Genomic DNA, 21,582 nt, shown 5'->3' on the forward strand with positions numbered 1-21,582 from the left:
GCTATTTCTAATTTCTATCTAATGCCTACTGCTCCTGTACGGTGTCCGCCTCTGTCGAAGAAGAAGACTCCAGCCCCCCTTTTGCTGAGAAAGCTATTTTTTGCAAATTACCAAAAAGGATCGCATCTTGATATTTCAAAAATATTTCTAAATGTCTGTTACTTGAACTCTTTCCTAATGACTGTCAAATTGGCATTTGTTGTGGTATTTTCGTTCTACTCCCTGTAATAAATGTAAATTTTCAAAAGTGAGTAGAATCTAACAATTAATTCATATCAGATCAGGTAATAAGGGAAATTAATAATAAAATAAATGATAAAATTGCAATCTATCAATTAGAATTATCAACCAATTTGCTGAGGTTAGTTGGCCAATATACAAAGTATAAAATGCAACCCAACTATAAATTAGGAGTTCAAACGTTTGTACCTATGGTTAAATCCAAAGAACTGTACATACTTTTTAACCTAAGGAGTACGTTGCAACTCTAGAGAGGTACTCCTACTTTTAAATCCAAAGCATAAACAGTAGTGCACTTTTAAAGTTTAAAGAATTATAGATAGACTGTCTATTGAGTAGTGGATACTCTATTCAAAGAATATCTATTACATTTCCAATATTTGGTATGTCTATATGCTAAATGCTAGCATAGAATGATATTTTGACTAATTTAATTTAGATACTATCGGTTCCCATATTATGTATTTGTCTATGTATCCTTTTGCTTATGCAATATGATTTCTTAAAAACTATTTCCAAGCTACAAGAAATTTTAAGATATTGTGCTCTAATTATAGGAAAAATTACACGACTACTTGACTCACATGCATGCTGATTCAACACTCATGTTAAGTAATTAGTGGTTGTAACTTTTAATAATATACTATATTTTGTTCGAAAACTCTTTGAATAGAGATTACACATTCATCTTATATAATTCTTAGACAAATTGATTGGTAGAAAAATCAAAGTGATCACAGCTTAATAAAAAAACTTTAAAACATAAGCATGAGGCGTGAGAAAGCAATGCTGTCACCATTGTTTTTTCATTTTGATATAAAACTTTGAAAGGGCTTTTCTTGGGTTTTGTTAGTGAAGAAATTTTTCAAAATATAGTTGGAATGAACCTTCTAACAACATAAGATCAATTAGTCAAGGGGGAAGCAATTGTTCTTTGCAGGATGACCTGCTAGTTTAGTCGTTCAAGTGGGTACTTAGAAGTTTAGGTGGCAAACCAACCCACTTAATTAAATTTACCCATACCTGTCCATGAATAGATGGGTATGGGTATCTTAAATTTTTGTAGATGGATATAAATGGGTTACCCAATAATACCCATTTAATAAATGTATATTATTGGGTAGTCCATCAAATCCAATTAACCCATTTAGAATTCTCTTTTCCCAAGTCTCTTCTCTTCCCCCACCCATTTTTTTTTAAAAATTTTCATTTTGTCATGATGTTAACTACTTTTGTTTCATTATTATTATTATTTGTTGATTTTATTTTCTCTTAGTTTGTTAACTTGCTCATTTTATAGCATTACCAATTTATGATAAGTTTTAGCCTCTTTTCTTATCTTTCTAAAATGAAATTTTAAATTTACATGTGAAAAAAATGTTAGGAGTTCAAAATTTTTGGATTAAGTTTTTATATTAACTTTTATAGTACTTAGTTCAAATTTTTTTATTCTTATTATTCAATTATTAAATAATATGTAATTTTGCGACATAGAGTATAAATGAAAAAATTGGTAATTAGGCTTATTGAACATTATAAGTAAATATTTAAAATTAACAATGGGTACAAAGAGCGGTATAAATTGATAAGTTAGTTTGCATAAATAAATTTAAATGAGTTTACAAAAAATTAAAATAAATGGGTTATAAATGGGTAATTGGGTTATCCAATTCATTTTTTGACTTACCCATTTATACACATCTAATTAAATGGGTATAAATGGATTGACTCACTTATACCCATTACCCATTTTACTTAACCCAAATCTACCCAAGTCACCCATTGTGACACCTCTACTTAGAAGGAGTTGTGGTAGTGAATAGATGTTGCAGATGATTTGCCTTTCACTTTTCATCATTGCGTAGGTAGATGTCTGTGACTATATCTTAACCAGACCATAAAAAAATTCGACGTAGTACTTGTTCTTATTTCTTTTTCTAATTACAATAATAGGTCATTAAAAATAAGGGGGAAAAAAAGAGAAAAATGCAAGTAACACGGATACCAATTACTAGCAATCAAAAGGCTAAAATAGTTATATAAATGAAGTCCAATATTTCCTTCGTTTAATCTTAGGCCTCGGGCTTCAACTTTCAGTCCATAATTGTATCCGCACTCTTTTCCCTTGCTAAAAAACTCGCAGAGTCATTAGAAGCAACCAGACAAAAAAAAAAAAAAAAAGAAGAGAAATCTTCATGGAAATTAATTCCTACTTTACAGCCATTTGCCACATTTTCTCAAATTAGTTTTACTTCAAAATTCATCAAATATATATTAATTTTATCGTCAACTGCGGTTTTTCTTATTGTCCTGATTAACAAGCAAAGCTTCACTTGTCGTTGTAAATGAACAGTTATCATTGTTAATTGGACGAGGAGAGAAGGGGGAAAGTTGCCCTTCGGGATTCGGTTCTGTGGTTGTAGTTCCAGTTGTGGGAGAGCTACGTCCAGGGATCGAGTCCCCGGGTTTACCTGGTCGGTGATGTTGGGCAGCCTCTCCCGGCCACGCTGTGGGATTAGTTGAGTCGTACGGTAATCAATTCACGGACCCACATACCCATTGGATTGACAAAAAAAAAAAAAAAGAGAAGGGGGAAAGTTACCAATGAACAGCGAGAAAATCTTTGGAGGGTACCCGACCAAAATGCTTTTTGACCCCTTTTTCAATTTAAAAGAATGGTAGCTGTATCAATTCTTTTTACTAGTACCTACTCCCTGATCTGCCTTTTTGGCGCTTTTACATTTTTCAGAGCATATCGGAAATGAAGGCTTCTTTTGATCACCAATGAAATTTCTCAAAATTTTCAAGAATGAAATTATTTACGGTTCACTTGAATAGTATGTTTTTTGAGTGTTTGTTACAAAGTTTGCTGTACAAACTACAGTTATTTTATGTCAATATTAGAAAAAAAAAAATACTGGTGTTTGTTCAAAATACCCTGGGGCTCTGTTTGGATTCAGCATTTTTTGAAAAACAATTTTTTCATCTACAATACTACAGTAATACACAAATAAAAACAACTCCAAAAACACCATATCTAAACATTTTTTTTTTTTTAACTTAAAAGTACTTTTATTGCATTATTGTCAGCAAAGTTTAGCTACCAAAGCAAACTCCACGGAAGAATTCACTCTGCATATAACACAAATTTCAAATTTCACAAGAACATGAGAGCCTGCTATGGGCAAACGGCAAACTGAGCAACATCCAGATGATTCAACAAAATCAAGCAAAAGCCCATTAAATATCTCGCTTCTCAGCTCTCAACGTATTATCTTTTCTTTATAGATAAGCTTATCCCCTTCTACTTCACTTTCTCCTGATAAACAGAACTCAGATAGATAGCTACTAAGAAGAGTTTTTGAGCACCCACTCGACCAAAGTTGATATGCCAAATCCTGTTGCACTCTTCTTCTTTTCATTCCAAACAGGACCAGCCATGTCAATGTGCATCCACTGTACCTTCTCGTCAACAAACTGCAAAGCAAACAAACACGCCACAAAATATACCATTGGAAAAGAAAAGAAAAGAAAAGGAAAAAAAAGAATACAGCATGAGATCCTTGCTTTCCAATTTTAAGAACACACGCGATTAGACATTTAGAAAACCTTCAAGTTAGTTTCCTAATGGCCTGAAACTTGCTCCATTCCTTTGTCAAAAGCTCATGTGTAATTGATGCAGACCAAAACGGTTTACGAACCAAAATTATGCATCAGAAAGTATTTTCATTTCACTGGAGCAGAATAAGATGTCAAAGACCAAATTGACACAGATATCATACTTCAGATACCACTACGCCAACGGTACATTTTCTTTACCTTTTCCCTGGTACTTTTTTATTCTTTTTCTTTTTTGGGGAGGTGGGGAGGGAAAGGAAGGGGGAAGAAATGCAGAAGTTTCTGATTACATTGTCATGTTCAGCTATTGATCTTAGCAATGTAAAGGCATTGTCTAATTTCTGTAACACATGAAACAGAATTCATTAACAATGCTGTCAATTGACAGTATGATTTCAAGTAAAGAGGGGTTTGATTTTCTTACACACTTATTGACCGTAAACGCTTCTGTTTTAACTGGATCTAGAAAGTTTCAAAATCAGATGACAAATTAGGCAAAGCCAAGTTTCCAAATCAATACCTGCTTCAGGAACAAAGCTGCAGTGATAGAACCACCCGGACGACCTCCAGTATTTACCATATCAGCTACTCCAGATTTCATAGATTCCCAGTAACTTTCCTCCAAAGGCATCCTCCAGAGTTTTTCTCCAGCAACGTCAGATGCTTCAAGTACCTCCTTTGCCAGGTCATCGCTAGGTGTGAAAACACCTGTGTCAAATTTCTAAAGTCAATACAACTGCAATCATAAAACTGTTTTCCCATCCTTTATCTTTGGGGTGTGGCTAATGCCACTGGAAGCATTATCAATGCAAAAATGATGTATTCCAGCAATACGTCAAAATCTGAAAAATCTACTTCCTCGATAATTTCATAAAAGATTAGGACACAGTTTATCATAATGTACATGTAGTTTTGCACATCTTTATGAGAAGGAGTATAAAAACTTGTTCACGCAAGACATACATGCATTACCACGTAATGATTGAGAGAGAGAGAGAAACCAGCAATTGAGGACCCAAGAGCTATTCTACATGCCCCGGTCAATGTAGCCAGATCAACAATCTGCAAAAAAAGGTAACTCGTCACTCAGACAGGTAGAGATATTGCTAAGGGAAGACTGAAATGATATTAACTCTACTGGGAAAAAGCAAAACATAGGACGTTTAAAGGTGGTGAGGGTCATGTATCTGACCTGATGCCCATACATTTCAACATTGAGACAGAAACTTCATGATATAATTAGTAACGTCAGGAGTCTGAGATTCCCAGTATTAACAATTCAAGGAATCAAACAGGAGTTTACTTTCCACATAGTGAACTGTCCAAAATGAAATTTTAGCAAGATCACAATACTAGTATTGCCTAGCAAGTCAAGTCGACCACTTTATGATTGTACAAGTTTTCCATGTTTTGCAAATAAATATAATTAAAAAAAATATTATAATAACTACACAGAATAGCAGTTTCAACTTTCAATCTCTCTTAAAACGGCCTATCAGATTCTGCCATTGTAGCTTTCAAAATGATAGTATACAAAAATGAGGAAGCTCCATCATTCCTTCTCCCCTAAGTATTCTGCAACGTTTGCTGTTTGCCTTTTTGCTTGGAAAGAGGAGTACAACAAAAATTAAAAAACACACACCCAAAAAAAAAAAGGAACTTGTACTAATAAGGAGAGCAGAAGGAAGAAGAAAAACATAAAATTATCAAGCAATAAACAGCATCTGAATCATACCTTTTCAACCCCTTGATTACAAGCATATACTAGAGCATCTGCAAGAGTGAGTCTTCCCTCGGCATCAGTATTGTTAACCTATGATGAAGATATACATAAGAAAGCAATTTATATAAATTCATCTACCAGATTGTATCAGGACAAAACTTGTTCACTCATGTGATAAAAAGAATAGACTTGAAACAGTAGAGTCGCAAACTCTTCTCCTTTCCGTCAATGTTTCCAAGCAAAAGACTTTACTAAAATCAATGTGCAAACTCTTGAAACACATATATTCATGGTTAAATTACTAGAAATTAAGAACCATCATAATGTAACAAGAGTCAACCATGAGTGAAAAGAAAATCTGGTCTTTTACCGGACATTTTGTAGCTTTTATCAAGTTTAACAGAGTCTGTCAGAATTACAAAAAGAGACATTTTGTAGCTTTTATCAGGTTTAACAGAGTCCGTCAGAATTACAAAAAGAATAGTTTCACATAAAAGTTAGAAATGCTTCTAAGCCACTGAGCATATGACATGAAAATCAGATTGAATACATGGTAAAAAAGTAAACCTATATAGTCAATTGTCTAATTATCTCATCGTGCTGCAATATATAAACATGCATGCAAAAGTGTATGAGCCCGTAAACAAATGTATATCGATTGTCTAAACAAGGAAAATGAGTTGAGGTCGGCAACAGAGCCTAATTTGTGCAGAGACTATGATAATTCACACCATCTGTAGAACCAGGAAAGAAGAAATAAAAGTATATTTCTGGCCCCATCAGATCAGATAGTAGTAATTGAAGTCATTCCTGTCTGAAAGCATTACCTCAATAGTCTTTCCATTTGAAGCTGTGACAATATCTCCAGGTCTCATACCTGTTCCACTGATCATATTTTCACAAGCTGCAACAATGAAATGAACCTACAAGCAAATAACTTTTATTAGCCCATAGCGTCCGTTAGAAGGTACAATTGGTAAGAAATTGTTTAGATATTCTTCCCGCAAGAGGTGATAAAAGTTAGTTAAGGATTAAAACAATTCAGCAAGACTGGTAAACAACTCACCTCTACTCCAGCTGGCTTGATTTGGCCAAGAGCCTTTGCTGCACCCAACACAGCTGCAGAGCCTCCCATATCAAATTTCATGAGCTCAATTAAACATCCTGGTCCTGTCTTGATATTGTAGCCACCACTGTGACAATAAAGAAAGGCAAATGTTCTTGATCAATGGCCCACAAAAAGAAAATATGAGAACATTATAGTACATGACAAAAGCAGCGACCCTCCAGGCAACCAAAATTTATTTTGTGCCACTTATTACCTGTCAAAAGTCAATCCCTTTCCAACTAAAGCCAGCTTAGTTTTGACGGATCCACCCAGAGGCTTGTAAACTATATGGATAAAATGCGGAGGATTAGCAGAAGCTGCAGCAACACCTAGATAGGATCCCATTTTTAACTCTTTGCACTGCTCCACATTCAAGATTGTTGTGGTGAGTACATCGCTGTACAATGAAGCAATCCTTTTGGCCTCTTCAGCTAGTACCGCTGAAGCACAAGAGACAGAGGTGAAGTATGAGGGGAACACTCATCTTCCGACATGCATAAATTTGGGGAGAAAAACAAGGACAAAAAGAAAAACGTAAAGTCATTTGGGTGTTAAATACCGGGCAGGGGTTAAAGACAGAATATGGGAGTCAAAACAAAGGTAACAATCTGCAATGCTCAACTAGTACGTAAAAAGAGATTGCAATGAAAGATTCACCAACCAGGGGTGAGTATGTTGGCTGGCGCATTGACAAGGTTTATGCCAAAAATAACTGCTGAGGACACAGATTCTGCAAATTTAAGTTTCTTTTCTATCTCAGGTCCAGTACCCAAACCAAGAATGTCCACAGATGTAAGAGTTGGTTTCTTTGACTCTGACTTAAACCTACTATCTTCATAAGTCCCCAGCACAGTTCCTAAAAAAACACATTATATGGTCACAGTTCAATCAATCAAGTTCCAAAAAAGGAAAAAAAAAACACACACACACATAAGCAAAATAATTTGGACAAGTGGACACACCAGATGCTATGGCTGAAACAGTTGTAAGCTTTGAATCTGCAGAGAGAGTTTCAGAAGTAGCAAGGGCAATGGCAACATTACTTGCCTGAGCAGACTTAGCTGCAGCACCAATTGTCTCACCAAGACTGCAATAAGCGGCAGTAGCCAATGCTGCTGGCCCAAGCCCTACCAAGCCAACCCTTTTAGTCCCCAGGCCAGGAACTCTGAGAATTGTTGACTGCCCAGCCTTTCCAGTGAAATCCTCCTCAGAAGACGCTTCAGACAACAAACCACCTAACTTGGAATCTAACTTTTGCAAGATTGGATTTTGGAACTTTGAACTTTCATCTTTTGCTACGTCTTTCTCTGTGACACCTATAGCAAGTATGTCTCCTTTCCATTCAACCAAATCAATCTCTTTTGCCGCAAAAGAGATCTTCCAAGAGTTCCATCAACACATTAAAAAATTCAGCAATTCATCAACCGTGAAAATACCAATCAAACAGCAATATTTATACACATGGGATGAAAAATATCTACATTTATATGACCTCAAACAATCAAGCCAAAGAAGTATTTTAGTTCCGAAATTGATCAAAAGAACCAGAATGAGCAAGAGAACTCTTCAATGTCAAAACGTGAGTTACATATAAAAAAAAAAAGAAGGTAAAAAATGTACTTATGGTCTATCATGATCAACAACAGAAACAAAAGTTGAAATAGAAATTCTAAATTACCAAAAAGGATTCAAACTCGAAGCATCAGAAATGTACAAAAAAAAAATCCAAATCCAAACTAGTATATCAAAATCCCATGTTGAAAAACACTGTCCGAAGAAGTATTTCTAGGTACTATCTGTTATGCAACATCCAGGATAACATATATTAATTCAATCTAGTGATGATTGTCTATTAATCCAAAATTAACACCAGATGAAACTAAATTCCAAGAACACAATAAAAAATTCATAACACAACAAGCAAAGCATTCAGCACAGTTCAAATCAACCTACAAAGAAAAGTAGCAATATTAAGCAAGTATTCTTTAGTTGGGACTTAAACCTTAGGGGGCTCAATTTAATTAGGCTGAGTAAGGCCAAGACCAGCCTTAGCAATGGAGTGGGCCATGCATTTTGCTCTTCTTGAAGAATAACAACACAAGGGTGCCACAGAAAATGAAAAACACCAGATGGGTTTAGATCGAAATCTCATAAAAACTGAGTAACAAGATGATGAAAACTAACAAGAAAAAGTGGAAGTAACAAAAGTACGAGAACAAGAGGCTAAAGATGCTGATGCTCTAATGGCTGCCATTGTACAGTGGCATGGCTAATCTATTTATACTACTAGAAATCTAGAGCAAATATAATATCGTCAACAACATATGAAAAATCAGAGCGTAAAAGGAGAGTATGTTGTGGGGTTCCTCAGGCTCAATGGATTCAATCAACTGTGCTTGTTGACCTCAGCGACAGCATCTTTCGTGCCAGACTATGACTAAAAAGATTTCATTTTCCTTTTCATTATCTTTAAGGGCTTTTGTTAGTTTGTTTAGCTTATCCCTTGGTAGAGTTCTTAGTATTTTGAATGATAGAATTAGTATTGTATAGTACTCTTAATCTATCTACATTATAAAAATGAAAGAGCATAATGCTATCGTGTTCATTAGTTACCTTTTAATTGGGGTACACTTAGTAGATCACATTATCACAATGCCTTTTCAATGACTATAATGCTCACTTTTTACTTTCAGACTTATAGTAATTAAAGCATGTTAATTTTTAAAGAAGATCACTTTTTATTATTTAAAAATTATAATAACAAGTCAAATCGAGCTAATGAAAAATGTGGAGGACTGTGTTTTTAACTTCCAGCCTTGGCCATCCGCAGAAATCCCGAATACAGATTAGTTTTCATTGACACATAAATAATTGCTACATTAATAAAGCCAACATTTTTGCCATCGTATTTAATTCAGGTGAACGAATTGAGTAAAATATTGCACATATGCTCGCATAAGGTATCTTAAGGTCGGCTTATACCAATCAAACAGCAATATTCATGCGTATATGATGAAAAATATATTCACATTTAGATAGCATCAAGGAATCAAGACAAAGAAGCATTTTTAGTTCCAGAATTGATCAATGAAACCATCAAAAGACCCTTTGGTGTCATAAAAAAAATTGAACTTTGGACTCTCATGATCAACAACAGGTAAAAAAGTTGATGCAAATTTCTAAATTTCCGACAAAGACTCAAACTTGATGCATCAGGAATAGACCAAAAAAAAAACTCCAATCCAAACTAACTGATCAAAAGCCATGTTGCAAAGCACTACCAAAAGAAGTATTCATAAGTACAATCGGTTGAGCCGCATCCAGACTAACAAATTTTCATTCAAGGATGATTATACATCAGTCCAAAACTAACAACAGATGAAACTAAATTCCAAGAATCCAATAAAAAATTCATCAAACAACAAGAAAAGCATTGAGCACAGCTGAAAATCAACCTACACTGAGAACTACTAGTATTTAGCAAGTGTGATTGAGTTGGAGGACTTAAACCTTAGGGGGCACAATCTGATTAGGCTGAGAAAGGCCAAGAGTGGCATGAGCAATGGAGTGGGCCATCCGTTTTGCTCTTCTTGAAGAATAATAACACAAGGGTGCAACAGAAACAGAGAAACCCCAGAGGGGCTTAGATCGAAATCTCGTAAAAACCGAGGAACAAGACGATGCAGAAGAATAAGAAGCGGAAGCAACTAAAGTAAAGGGGCTGCTTGTTTCACATATTGGAATCGGAAATGGAAATGGAATCATAGACTCTGGTTTTGGAATTAAAACTTTTCATTCCAATATCTAGCTTGGTTCACACATTGGAATTAGTATCATTCCAATTCTTGATGCTTGGTTTGATGAGTGTTTCGGAATTAAATGCAATTAAATTCCAAATATACCTCTGATATAATAATTCTTCTAAAACAAAAGAATTAAACATATGACAAATTAACATCTTCATAATTGTAACTACAATAATTATTAACTTTTTGATAAAACATAAGAAAATCATAAATCATAAAAAAAATTAATACCAAAAAATAAATATAGTGGCTGCATTAATAAGGAGTAAATTTACGACAAAAAGGGAGTTTTTAAACTAACTTCCCAAACTGTAACGATTTTTGAGTCTCTTTTCAAAGGGTGAAAAACGCATTCCAGGAATGCGTTCTTCCAAATAAAAACGCAACTTTCGAATACATTATTTTAATTTTCGTAAATTTGTTTAAATATGAAAAATTGATAAAATAGTGCATAACATACCAGTTTTTTATGGGAAACTGGCAGGTTTTGAAGCGTGATTTATACCAACTCTTTATGAAAAAAATTGGTTAAATAGCGTCCAAAGGAAAACTAGTATGTTTTGTATTTAATATAAATTAAATATGTGAAAGTTAAAAAAAAAAAAGAAATTGCCCATAAGATACCAGCTCTTTATGGGAAACTGGCAGATTTTGTAGTATGTTTTGTACCAACTCTTTATGGGAAACATACCAGCTCTTTATGAAAAAAATTGGTTAAATAGCGCTCAAAGGAAAACTAGTATGTTTTGTATTTAACATAAATTAAATATGTGAAAGGTAAAATAAAAAGGAAATTGCCCATAAAATACCAGCTCTTTATGGGAAACTGACAGGTTTTGTAGTATGTTTTGTACCAACTCTTTATAGGAAACATACCAGCTTTTTATGGAAAAAATTGGTTAAATAGCGCCCAAAGGAAAACTAGTATGTTTTGTATTTAACATAAATTAAATATGTGAAAGTAAAAAAAAAAAAAGAAATTGCCCATAAGATACCAGCTCTTTATGGGAAACTGACAGGTTTTGTATTTAATACGCTATTTAACCATTTTGTTATATTTAAACAAATTTACGAAAATTAAAATAATGTATTTGAAAGTTGTGTTTTTATTTGGAAGAACACATTTCTTTAACGCGTTTTCCACTCTTTAGGAAGAGACTCAAAAATTGCCACCCTTTAGGAATTAGTTTAAAAACTCCTTTTTTTGGGAATTTACTCCATTAACAAGTCGTTCGTGGTTCCTACATTAGATAATGATATGAAATAGATTTCTTCTTACATATATAAACAAAAAAAGGAGGCTCAAATCACAAAAGCTAACCATACCAAATACAAATCAATTGTCTAATCCAGTCGAAAGTGCCACTCAATATCCATAATCTCCAAAAGACTAATCATATAACCATCTAATAATCACCATAACAAAAAGAAATTGCCATCAAATCATCACTTTCCTGCTAACAATAATTTTACTTCAGCGAGTGGATGGAGGATAAAGGAGGTTAATTACATATTGTCGTTTCATTTCTGCAGGGAGATTGTAGAACACATGAAGCTTGGAAATCTGCTCCGAAAGTATGTCAGCTGCATTCATTACATCTCCACTCGGTAAAGCAAGTTTCATTAACTCAGCAACAACTTGATCTCTTCTATCGGAGACCAATTGCTCACGTTTATCCTCATTTGATATGGCTGCTGCCATAGTTGTGAAATTAGCTTGAATTCCCTCCACGAAATCTCCAAATTTGCTGGTGAGAAATTGCAATGATGCATCAAGATCACTCCTTGTTGTTGATGCAGATTTCATTTTTTTTGACACATTTGCAATGGGAGGTGATTGTTTCTTTTGTTTCTTGGAATTTCTTGTGCTTGTTGAGCTTGGTTGAGTTGATTGCTCCATGGAATTTACTTCATCTTCTTGAAGGTTATCATTATCCGAGTTTGACATAGCATCAAGCCCTTCATCTCCTTCCTCCAAATTTTGGACATCTTCCATATCTTGGACAGCTTGTGCAAAATCTTCAGCAACATTTCCAGTGGCTCTGTCTCTTCCATATACAATTTCAAGATCTCCTAAATATGGAAATTTGACATCCCAAAGGCCCTTCGCATCCTTATGAGTCTAGAGATAGAATAGAAAGATAAATAATAATCTTAATAAAATGTTGAAAAAGGACATATCAGAATGTAAAAAGTAATCAATTTCTTACCTTGCACCAATCATCATACCATTGTTTTTCACAAGAAATCTTTTTCTCAGCATCATTCCAACTACAACCACTTTCTTTGCACATTTCAACAATTGCATGGAACCTATTTTTCAACCACTTAACTTTTGATCCAATATGTGCGCTGACTTGTTTGGTAAAAGTAGGTAATTTACGCAAGATAATTTTAAGCAATTCGCTCATATAATTATTTTTAAATCCTCCATCTGATTTCCACATTGGATCACAAGCCAACTTTTGCAATATGACAACCAAACAACAATATTCACCAAACTAGATTATGACATCAAAATCTTTAAATGCATTAAACATTAATTGATCTTATTAAAAGGGCCTAGACATGCATCATACATCCATAAACACAATGATATATAGATATAAATAAGCATAAACAAACGAAATTGATGGTTGAAACTCGAAATCCTAATGTATAAATAACTATGAAACTGAAAACTATTCAGGCAGACAATTTTACAAACAGGTATAGGGCATGTAGAAGCCCACCCAAACTATACCAGTATTCACGGATCAAATAACCAAAAAATCAAGAATCGTCAACCCCTAAAAAGAATGCGTAATTCAAGAAAACACATTAGCTACCCAGTGAGTAGCTTGAAAAAAGAATTCCCTTCTTTATCGTCAGCCCCTAAAAAGAATCTTCAGCAACATTTTGGCCAATTAGTTTTATTGTGTCAGATTCCCTTCTTTCCTTCTTTATTTTTAGCTATCCAGTGAGTAGCTTGAAAAACAGAGAAGAAGGAAGAGAAAAACTTGCATACGGGAAAGAAAATTGCAGAGCCAAGGGAGTTTGTAATCCACTTACCTGGAATCAAGAAATTCACCCTAGTAGAAGACTCTTCAACTCCAGAATTCGTTGTCCAAGGAAAATCGAACCCCACTGATCTTTATGGTTGTCCAATTGGTGAAGTAGAAGAGATAGAAAATCTGATGAAGAAGAAGAAGAGAAGGTGCGGCGTGTAATGAAGAAAAAGAGAGGGTAAGTTCGTCATAAATATTTTTGCTCGGGAATGAGTTGAGGGTTTTGTCCAAAACCTCCCAATTTACTCGGGAATGAGTTTTTAGAAATGATTCCAGAAATTGCATTCCAATAGACTTAACCCAAGCAACAAATACGGGGTTCATTCCATTAGCTGATTCCCAAACCCTTTAACCAAGCAGCCCCTAAAGAAAAAAGAGGCTAAAGATGCTGATGCTCTGATGGCGGCCATTCTACAGAGTTGGGGGGCTAATCTATTTATTCTATAGAAGTCTTGAACAAAAATGTATCATCAAAATGGCTCTATTTGGAAGCCAGTTTTTGTAGTCAAAAAACTCCACAGTTAGTCAACATTTGTTTTTTCAAGGTCTACAATAAATCTGAAGACAGACGACGTCATTTTCCACTAAAAGAGTACATCACCTGTTTCTTTTGTATTACCTTCGGCTAACAGCAACTTTGAATCTTCATCTCCATTGCCGTTTTTCGCACTCCGCGAGCTTCAGCATCCCATCAGCAGTTGCCTTCCGCCAAGTTCACTGAACTCATATCTTCTCCCGTTGAGTTGGCAGTAGCTTTTGAAAGTGTTCTCGAAGTTGAGCCCCCAAAAGTTCTGCAGCTGCACCAGAGTTGGCAAAGGAGAACAGCAGATTCAGTTTCAGCTACTCCATTCCACGGAGAGAGACGAGGCCAACTGTGCCTAACGCGTGCTTGTTCCCTCACTAACTTGGCTGTTCTAGTAAATTGCTCACTCGACTTCCAGCTTCAGCTCCCCCATTTCGATCTATAGGAGGTAACATTTAGGTATTTGTACTGTTGCCGTATGTTTTAGGGCTGCATTTCAATTATTAGGATGACTTGCTTTCAAAATTACTAGTACTGAGGAGATCAATTTGCACAAACATGATATGGTCCTCAGCAATTTAAACGGGACTTGTCAATTTAAATTTATGTTTAATAAGCTAAAATGGTCATCAGTAGGATAGTATAATTGGCCCTGTTTGGCAGCCAAATTTTTTGTCAAGTTTGTCTGCTACAAGTTTTTAAAAAACTTTAATTACCGTAACTTTAAAAAGCTTTTCAAAAATTTTAAACTATACATTTCAAAATATCAAAAAAAAAATACATTTCAAATATTTTTTTAAAAATTTCTACAGTAAAATTTTAGACAAACACAAAAAAAACTCACCTTCCAAACGGGGCAAACAATTTATTATACACCATTTGGACCTTCTGTTGTTGGTGCCGAGGTCAGTTCTTCTTTCTTCTGGGTTTGAAAATTAGTAAATACTGTATGTTGCTACGATGCAGTTTTAGTAGTCAGGCATGTTGCGACGATGCTTTTTAGTAGTTAATATTGGGTTTGGAAATTTTCTCTTGTTGTAGAAGGCAAATGAAATTTCACTAGTTTGTTTTGCTGTCTCATATGTCTGCTAGCCATAAATTCTGAGTGCTGCAAGTCCAGGGGAAAAATTTTGGATGCTGAATTTGTCCAAAAAGCGGTATAAAGTTGGGGATAATTTCAGAAACCTCCCCTGAGGTTTCTGACATTTACACTTACCTCCCTTGTGGTTTGAACAATTACACTGACCTCCCCTGAGGTTACTAATTCTTTACAAATTCAGTCCAAATGATTAAAATATTATTTTGGGATAATTTCAGAAACCTCCCCTAAGGTTTCTGACATTTACACTTACCTCCCCTGTGGTTTGAACAATTACACTGACCTCCCCTGAGGTTACTAATCCTTTACAAATTCAGTCCAAATGATTAAAATATTATTTTAGAGAGTGAATTAGAATTTTGTACCTGATTTGTCCTTTGTGCCACATGTCCAATGAATGGCAAAGTATTACAAATTAATTAACAATTAATAAACTTTAACGAGCGTAGTTTATAGGCAAATACGTATTGTCTATTTAAAGTACCAGTTCTTTACATGTATTTTACTTTCAAACATTTACTTTATCACAAATATTTATTCTCAAATACAGATTTGTATTTACTCTCAAATATTTAATTTTTGTTAAACACAAAACCTATCAGTTTTTCTTCCGTAGAAATATTAATATAACACTGTTTCAATTTTAGTTATAAATATTTATGTATTTAACATAAATTAAATGATTCATGATAAAATATCTATAAAGAGCCAATACTTTACTCATGTAATGGATGAAAGTCATAAAAAATTAATAGTTTATGAGGCCATTTATTTTTTAAAAAATATTTAATTTATATTAAATAGATAACCTACTGATTTTTTTTTGCACGGATATTACTTTAACACTTTTTAATTTTTAATTTCAAATGTTAATATATTTATCATAAATTAAATATTTGAAAATAAAATATCTGTAAAGAGCCGATACTTTAAATAGAATATACGTATTTGCCTATAAACTACACTATTTAAAGTAAGGAGTATAGTTTATTGATTTAAGTTAAGGAGTGTAGTTTATTGATTTAAGTAAGGAGTGTAGTTTATAGGCAAATACGCATAACTTATTTAAAGTACCGGCTCTTTACAGGTATTTTATTTTTAAATATTTACTTTACAATAAATATATCAATATTTGTAATTAAAAATTAAAAGGTGTTACAATAATATTCTTGTAAAAAGAAAATCGATAGGTTATCTATTTAATATAAATTAAAATTAAAAAAAAAAAGAAATGGCCTATAAAATGTTAATTTTTTATGGCTTTCATCCATTACATGAGTAAAGTATTAGCTCTTTATGAGTATTTTATTCTGAATCATTTAATTTATATTAAATACATAAATATTTGTAACTGAAATTGAAAAAATGTTATATTAATATTTCTACGGAAGAAAAACTGGTAGGTTTTGTATTTAACAAAAATTAAATATTTGAGAGTAAATACAAATCTGTATTTGAGAATAAATATTTGTGATAAAGTAAATGTTTGAAAATAAAATTCATGTAAAGAGCTGGTACTTTAAATAGACAATACGTATTTGCCTATAAACTACGCTCGTTAAAGTTTATTAATTGTTAATTAATTTGTAATACTTTGTCATTCATTGGACATGTGGCACAAAGGACAAATCAGGTATAAAATTCTAATTTCACTCTCTAAAATAATATTTTAATCATTTGGACTGAATTTGTAAAGGATTAGTAACCTCAGGGGAGGTTTCTGAAATTATCCCATAAAGTTGTTATTAATCCAAACGTCATTCATTCTCCCTGATTGTGATTTTCTATTGACAATCGTTAGGTATGTTAACCACATTTTAAAACTTTTATATTAGGCCTACATTAGCTAAAAAGTGAAAGAGATTAATGTGCTTTTTTATTGCAAACTTGAAGCTGTGTTTGGGTGTATTTGTCCTTGATGGCATTGCTTGTATTTGAGTTTGGTGATTCAAGTAGTCTTCAGGATTATGTAAATGGTTCTTTGTTTGCTATCCTGAGACGACTTGCATATACGTTGAATTTCCACTTCGTCTAATTTGTCTTCTTATGTGCGATTGTTAGTTGACATTATAAATGAAGTGTTTCATGGTTCATGCTTAAAGTGTTAATGAATCTTGACTATGAAGTGTTGTGTTTTAAAAGATCGCACCTGGTATACAGTTTATGCGCGAATTGAAAAGAAATGGCTACGGTAACTAACCTTGAGTTACAGTAGAATTAACACGTTGTTTGGAAAAAACTGCAATTGGTGCGACTGCAACTTTTGGTCTACTGTAATTGCACTTCAAGTCTGCTTTTCCCCTGTATGTTAGCTTTGCAAGTGTTAGTGTTGTGTTTGGTCCTCTATTTATTGGCACATGTTATGAACTATTGGCTCGCAACAGTTTCATGATTTGCCCTCTATTAGATTGAAGAAAAAAGCTCATGTTAATCCGGCTCCCGGTTATATGCTGTTGCATTTTCACTAGGCTGTTGCATTTTCAGAAATTGGTTTTTAATTTTCTTTCTTTGTTGATGGATGATAGAGCAATTATTAGGCACCCTTTTGCGCTGTTATTTGGTCATAATTTTGGCTACTTACTGTGCTAAATATTGAGATTTTACTCATATTTGATATTTGTGTAAATTACAGGCGATTGGTGTTAAAAGTGGTATCTTATGGCAAATTTCCAGAAAACTTTTCATTCCAGGGTGTGCCCACGCCAGAAACTGTAGAAAGATGCCTAAAACACGGACCCCGTGGGATTAGTAAAGAGAGCGGGGAATTAGGAAATCAAAAGGGCGGCTATCTTCTCGTGGGCCGCGGGGGTGCAGAGGATAAAAACTTTCCTCCTGGAGAAAGTAGGGACTCTCTCTGACATTTTTTTTTCTTCCTTTCTTTTCTGCGGCTACCTGGGGAGAATCGGCAAAAAAAGCCAAATTCACGTGGGATGAAGACATTAGCTTCAGTTTTTTCCCTGGTAGACGATTTTACTGTCTGCTTTTGCTTTTGAGGATTTTCGTTAGACCTTTGTTTTACTTTTTGCTCCAGTACGAACACGAAACCCAAAAAGAGAAGCAAGACTTTTCGTCTGTCTCCTCGTTATTTCTTCTTTCCCATCTTTTTCGTAATTAAGTGGATGATAACAATCAACTCACGCGAGATTGATACGATAAGGAACGACTAGGTTTTCTCCTCTACCTAAAGGTCAACGCGAAGGCGCGGTCCATAACATCTATGAGATCTAATCGAATTGTCACTATTTCTTTCAATCCGTTACTATTCGTGCGTTTCCTGAATTAACTGTTTACGGTTATTTTATTAATTGAGTATCAACGACAGGATATTTAATTTAATCTAATAGCCTACTGTCACGTTCACTAAATTGAATCCGTAATTGTTCGTTTAGTTGATAAATAGTGACAACCACCATAATTGACTTTGTGTTGGGGAAATGTAAGATCTAATTTAAATAAACCCTTTTAGCGTGTTTATTGGTTAGGGTTAAGTTTTTCTAACTTTAATGCAACTGGATAATTAAATTTTTACGGTCGTGTCTAGGGTTATTTTCTGGTTAGAGAAGCAGTCAACGATCGTACTTTGGCTGTCAAAAAAATAAGAAAAAATTGGCTGTCAGAACTTGTTGATAGCTATAACCAACCTAATGACGAGTGAATGAAATATCTTTGTATCGATGATCATTAATTGGACCGTACCTAAAAAATTGATCCTTTGGGTGGAATTTTACTAATTGCTATTTTTAGTAAATTGTACTTGGTGAGCTAGTTTTTGAGTTTTGTTTATTTCATTTTTATTTTCATTCCATTAAATATCCCCCAATTTTGTTCTATTGACTTGGGAAGAAACAACTTCCTACCCGTTCCCTATGGAATCGATCCTACTTGTCACTGTCTATTAGTTAGTGAATTTAGTCAGATAATTAATTCTAGTATATCGGATTAACCAAACTCTTCGAGAACATGCTAAATCAAGTAACCCATTGCACATATAGAGTCCCTATTTCAGTACTTAGAATTGATTAATGACTAATTTTAGTGGTAGTTAGATATTATTATTATTATTGCACAGGTTCGGCACCTGTCAATTTTTGACACCGTTGTCGGGGAACCGTGTTTTGGTTAATTTTGTTTCTTTCTAAATTATTTTCTTCGAGTTTGTCTGGCATTTTTCTAGTTTATGCCTCGTTCTTCTTATACAGGCGAATTGATTTTCGATCCGGAAGTAGAGAAGATTGCGTACCGAACTAAGAAAGAGACTAGACAATTCAGAGAGGAGCAATCTAGCATTGCATCTCAGAGATTGGATCCAGAGGTTGAGTCAACAGATTCGAGTGGTGATAATTCAAGTGACTCAGGCCAAGAGAACATCCCTATGGCGAATGCAAGAACACTAAGTGAGTTGGCTGCCCCGGAATTGACCCAGTAGCCTTTGTGCATTACATTTCCGACTCTAGCTGAGAATACCTCATTCGAACTGAAGTCAGGATTAATTCACCTCTTACCCACGTTGCATGGCCTCTCGGATGAGGAATCCCACAAACACATCCAAAAGTTCGATATAGTATGTTCTAGTATGAAACCTCCAGCGATTATTGAAAAGTAGATCAAACTTAGAGCATTCCCTTTCTTCCTTAAGAATGCAGCGAAAGATTGGTTATACTACCTACTTGCAGGTAGTATCACAACATGGGTCCAGTTGAAAAAGAAATTTTTGAAAAAATTCTTCCCTGCATCCCGGGCTACAAGTCTGAAAAAAGAGATATGCAGCATTAAGCAGTATCCCGGGGAATCCCTATATGATTATTGGGAAAGGTTCAATAAGTTGTGCACTAGATACCCACAGCATCAAATTAGTGAATAACTATTGATCCAATACTTCTATGAGGGACTTCAGTCATCTGACAGAAGTATCATTGATCCTGCGAGTGGGGGAGCACTGGCAAATAAGACACAGAGAGAAGCATGCCTGCTTATTGAAACTATGGCAAAATTCTTAACAGTTTGGCCTACGCGAGAATAACCCTACCTGTAGGGTTAATGAGGTAGAGGCGTCGTCCATTCACCAGCAACTATCGGAGCTAACATCTTTTGTTCGGCAATTAACTGTGAGGAACGTGTATCAGGCAAAGGTCTGTGGAATTTGCACAAACGTGGACCACCCCACTGACTCGTGCCCTATTTTGCAAGAGAATGGAGTTGAACAAGTAAATATGGCTGGAGGCGTGCCCGTATCTCGTAGGCAATACGATCCATACTCGAACATGTACAATTCGGATTGGAGAGACCACCCCAACTTCAGCTATGGGAACAAGCTACAGAATTCATTCTCAAATCATCCACCATGATTTCAGCAACCATGGCAACCAAAACCTCAACCTTTGTCCTCCAATTCAAGAGGCTCTTTGGAGGATATTGTCAAGAGTCTGGCCATGAGTACTACTCAACTCTAGCAAGAAACTAGATTTTGATCACAGTACTGCTCAGTTCCAGTAAAAAACTACATCGGGCACGAAAAATTTGGAGACTCAAATAAGCCACATGGCAACTGCAATTAATCGTTTGGAGTCCCAAGTTTTCAAAAAATTGTCATCGCAATCCGAGAGAAACCCTAAGAATGTGAGTGTCATAACATTGAGGACTGGTAAAGAGGTGGAGGGGTCTAAAGCCACGAGCCTAAAGAGTAAAAGTGAATAAGAGATCGAAAAGGAGATTGAAGAAGAAGGACGCATTCGTGGAAACCCTGAGATAACTCTTACTCCATCAATTCCCATTAAATATAATTTACCTCCTTTTCCATGCAGGTTGGAAAAGACAAAGAGGGTGGAGAAAGAAAAAGAGATCTTGGACGTATTCCGTAAAATAGAGGTCAATATCCCCTTGTTGGAGGCAATTAAGCAGGTACCGAAGTACGCAAAATTTCTCAAGAATTTGTGCACCCATAAGAGGAAGTTGAAAGGGGATGAAAGAGTAGCAGTAGGAGAAAATGTATCGGCTATACTCTAAAGAAAACTCCCACCCAAGTGTGGAGATTCAAGTATGTTCACAATCCTATGCAAAATAGGAAATATACCGATTAGAAAAGCAATGTTGGATTTAGGGGCGTCAATCAATGTGATGCCAAAAATCATTTATGCCTCTCTAAATCTTGGGCCACTAAAAGAAACAGCCATCATAACCAACTAGCTGACCACACCAATACTTATCCAGAGGGGCTAGTTGAGAATGTCTTGGTGTAGGTAAATGAGTTAGTTTTTTTCAACAGATTTTTATATCCTAGATATGGAATATGAAAAATCGTTAAATTCGTCACCTATTTTGTTAGGTAGACCGTTTCTTAGCACTGCTAGAACTAAAATAGATGTGAATGAGGGTACTTTATCAATGGAATTTGATGGCGAAATTGTAAATTTCAATATTT

At 34.7% G+C, this 21,582-nt stretch overlaps 1 protein-coding gene and 1 non-coding gene across 4 annotated transcripts; both read right to left on the bottom strand.

The window, feature by feature from the left end:
• Positions 1-3,354: 3,354 nt before the first annotated feature.
• On the bottom strand, positions 3,355-10,464 carry LOC113734781 (leucine aminopeptidase 1-like). Of its 3 annotated transcripts, none has more exons than XM_027261455.2 (10): positions 10,200-10,464; positions 7,652-8,066; positions 7,351-7,545; positions 6,904-7,129; positions 6,648-6,774; positions 6,409-6,504; positions 5,594-5,671; positions 4,860-4,920; positions 4,379-4,566; positions 3,355-3,717 (listed from the first exon to the last, which is right to left on the bottom strand). In XM_027261455.2, the coding sequence occupies exons 1-10, from the start codon at positions 10,452-10,454 to the stop codon at positions 3,589-3,591; spliced, it is 1,770 nt and encodes a 589-aa protein (XP_027117256.2). In that variant the 5' UTR covers positions 10,455-10,464; the 3' UTR covers positions 3,355-3,588. The 3 variants fall into 3 exon arrangements, 1 of the variants encoding a protein (XP_027117256.2); XR_011812678.1 differs by having other exon boundaries at positions 3,581-3,717; positions 4,831-4,920; XR_011812677.1 differs by having other exon boundaries at positions 3,581-3,717; positions 4,822-4,920.
• A 9,444-nt stretch (positions 10,465-19,908) lies between these two features.
• On the bottom strand, positions 19,909-20,015 carry LOC113736168 (small nucleolar RNA R71). The gene has a single exon (XR_003459656.1). It is a non-coding gene; the product is annotated as a small nucleolar RNA R71 (small nucleolar RNA).
• Between the last annotated feature and the right edge of the window lie 1,567 nt (positions 20,016-21,582).

This window comes from Coffea arabica, chromosome 3e (assembly GCF_036785885.1).
Source record: "Coffea arabica cultivar ET-39 chromosome 3e, Coffea Arabica ET-39 HiFi, whole genome shotgun sequence".
Lineage (NCBI taxonomy): Eukaryota > Viridiplantae > Streptophyta > Magnoliopsida > Gentianales > Rubiaceae > Coffea > Coffea arabica.